This window comes from Frankliniella occidentalis, unplaced genomic scaffold, assembly GCF_000697945.3.
Source record: "Frankliniella occidentalis isolate FOCC.00 unplaced genomic scaffold, Focc_3.1 Scaffold13, whole genome shotgun sequence".
Taxonomy (NCBI): domain Eukaryota; kingdom Metazoa; phylum Arthropoda; class Insecta; order Thysanoptera; family Thripidae; genus Frankliniella; species Frankliniella occidentalis.
In genome coordinates, this window is record NW_026267143.1 from 1,407,452 (window position 1) to 1,409,865 (window position 2,414).

General features: G+C 40.3%; 1 protein-coding gene across 1 annotated transcript in view; it reads left to right on the forward strand.

The window, feature by feature from the left end:
- The window catches only part of LOC113217618 (cAMP-dependent protein kinase catalytic subunit 1), a 5,663-nt gene extending 3,838 nt beyond the window's left edge, over positions 1-1,825 (forward strand). Inside the window, exon 2 of the mRNA XM_026437579.2 lies at positions 381-1,825. Within this exon, the coding sequence (XP_026293364.1) occupies positions 381-611 (231 nt within the window). The 3' untranslated portion in view covers positions 612-1,825. The remainder of the gene's footprint in view (positions 1-380) is intronic.
- Positions 1,826-2,414: the final 589 nt, after the last annotated feature.

Here is a 2,414-nt window from a genome sequence, read left to right on the forward strand (position 1 = left end):
TATAGTCAGCTTATTGCATAAGTCAACTTCCACTGTTATAAGTTGTTTAACTAGATAACATGGAACAGCTAAAATTTTATCTAATTGAGGAGTTTATAGTTCCCTCAACTGTAGATGTCTATATGAGCCAATTACACTTTTGCTTCTATATGACACTGTCTTTGTGGCTGTCACCATGTGCTAGTGGTGCTCAAATATTATGTCTTACTGTTGCTTTTCTCTTTTTGTCCTTCTTAAAGTTGGCTTAAGAATTTTTTGAATCTCTCTGTTTTAAATAATCTATTAATGTGATTTCTTCCAATACATATTAATCTATGCTGAGTAAGTTGTACATAAGTTAATCAATATTCTAACCACCATCAAATATTTATTTCTTCCAGGTGGATCTGACTAAACGCTACGGAAATCTGAAAAATGGAGTAAATGACATCAAAGGTCACAAATGGTTTGCATCAACTGATTGGATCGCGGTATTCCAAAAGAAAATTGAGGCCCCCTTCATCCCACGCTGCAAGGGGCCAGGTGACACCAGCAACTTCGATGATTATGAAGAAGAGCAATTGCGCATCTCATCTACAGAGAAATGTGCTAAGGAGTTTGCGGAATTTTGAGTGTTCCCCCTCACCTTAGTGAGCAGACATTTTATTGTAGGTTTCTCTTAATTTAGTTAAGAAAAGTGTGACTAATTACAATATTGAACAATCTGATGCTCCCTCCCCTTTGAAGAAAAACTGGAAAAGATAAAAAAATTAGTCTAATTGACCTCCTGGTTTTGACCATGGCACGGAGTGAGTTTGCTGCGCTGCTGCGCTGCTGCCGTGTCGCTCTGCGGAGGTTTGTAAATTGTCCCTTCGCTGTCCCTGTTCCCTTACAGTCCCTGTCCCCTCGACGTGTGATTCTTTTTAGCTGTCAAGTGATCAGCCCCATGGTGAGCCTCTACCCACCCCTCCCCCTTTTTACCCTAAGTGCTTTGCTTCCAAAAGTAAGAAACCAAGATGTTGTTTAAGTAGTTTATTTTCCTATGTGCTAAGTATGCTATCACTAGCTGCATTCTCATGTCATATCAGGAAGTAAGGCGAGCCTCTTAAACAGGGTTTATATCGAATACTGTATATCTGTTCCTATGGCTCCTATGTGTAAAGAAAGAAATCAAGTATACACCATTTGTACCCTTTGGCAGGCTGCGTAGTATAATTTGAAGATTTGTGTTCGTTGTGCAAGGAATTTGGCATTTATAGAATTAATTGAACGGAGTGTGGTGGTTTTTTAGTGTGGCCCTAGCCTTCCTATCGTTTTGACTGCCTTCCCAACATCACCTGTGTCACCCGAGCGCTCATATATTCAAATATCCTTTATTATATATGGTGAATTATATTATTTTTGTTTGTGCTTATGATTATGATCAGTTAAACCTGTGCAATGCAAGATTGTGTTGTTAGTAATATGGTGGAGAGTGGTCGCAGAATATGTTAAAATTTATTTGTTGTTACTAGTCGAAATTGATGTGTTTAGCGTGAGTGTGGACAACATAGGACCAAACGTGAGAGTAGTGCTCCCCTACTAATATCTTACTCTTAACTACAGTATTTAATTGTAACAGTTTGTTTTTTGGTGACAAGACCGTGATGTGCTGCTTGCGAGAGGTGGCTGGACCCTGTGCCATATAACAGGAGTGACAAGTGCCAAAGCCTCTTGAAAAATACCACATAGGTTTCAGTTTGAGCTATTACTTACAAATGCAGCTTGGTTACAGAATCTGGTGTCTGTGGCAACACTTACTCTATCGAACTATGATGTATTTTACAATACATATTTTTATACTTTATTTTCTGAGCTTTAAATTTGAAATTTAAGATTAGTTAACTTCTATCAATTAACAAAATTGTATATGCAGATGAAATGAAAGAAGTCAACGCAGGAATGCTGACAAATCGACCAAGCAATGATTTTGTCACAGTCTCTTCTCTGGTCACATGTTGCCTGATGTGAGTAATTGAGGCAGTCGCTACTGTTTGCCAGAAGCCATATTTTTTCTTTTGTTCTACTCAATGGTGTATGTCTTCCATGGGGAAGATGTCTCTAGGCACATAGACACTAGACCCTGGCGAGGCCGGCCAATCATGCTAACATGCAGCTCTAGAGCCTCTGGAGCCTCTAGCGTGCTGGTGTATGTGTGTGTGAGTGAGAGAGTGTATGTATGCGCGCGCGTGTGTGTGTCCATGTGTAAGAGTGCTTGTATGTATGTGAGAGTGCGTGTTTATGAGGATGGCCACTTCTCTGAAGCGCGCTGGAGGCCACATATGGGGCCGCATGGGAACCACATGGGACCCAGGCACCCAGGCACCCAAGCGGGTCCTGCTTTAACCATCGTGGTTACAAATTATTTGTTGGTTGTTTTCTGTAATAGCTAATTA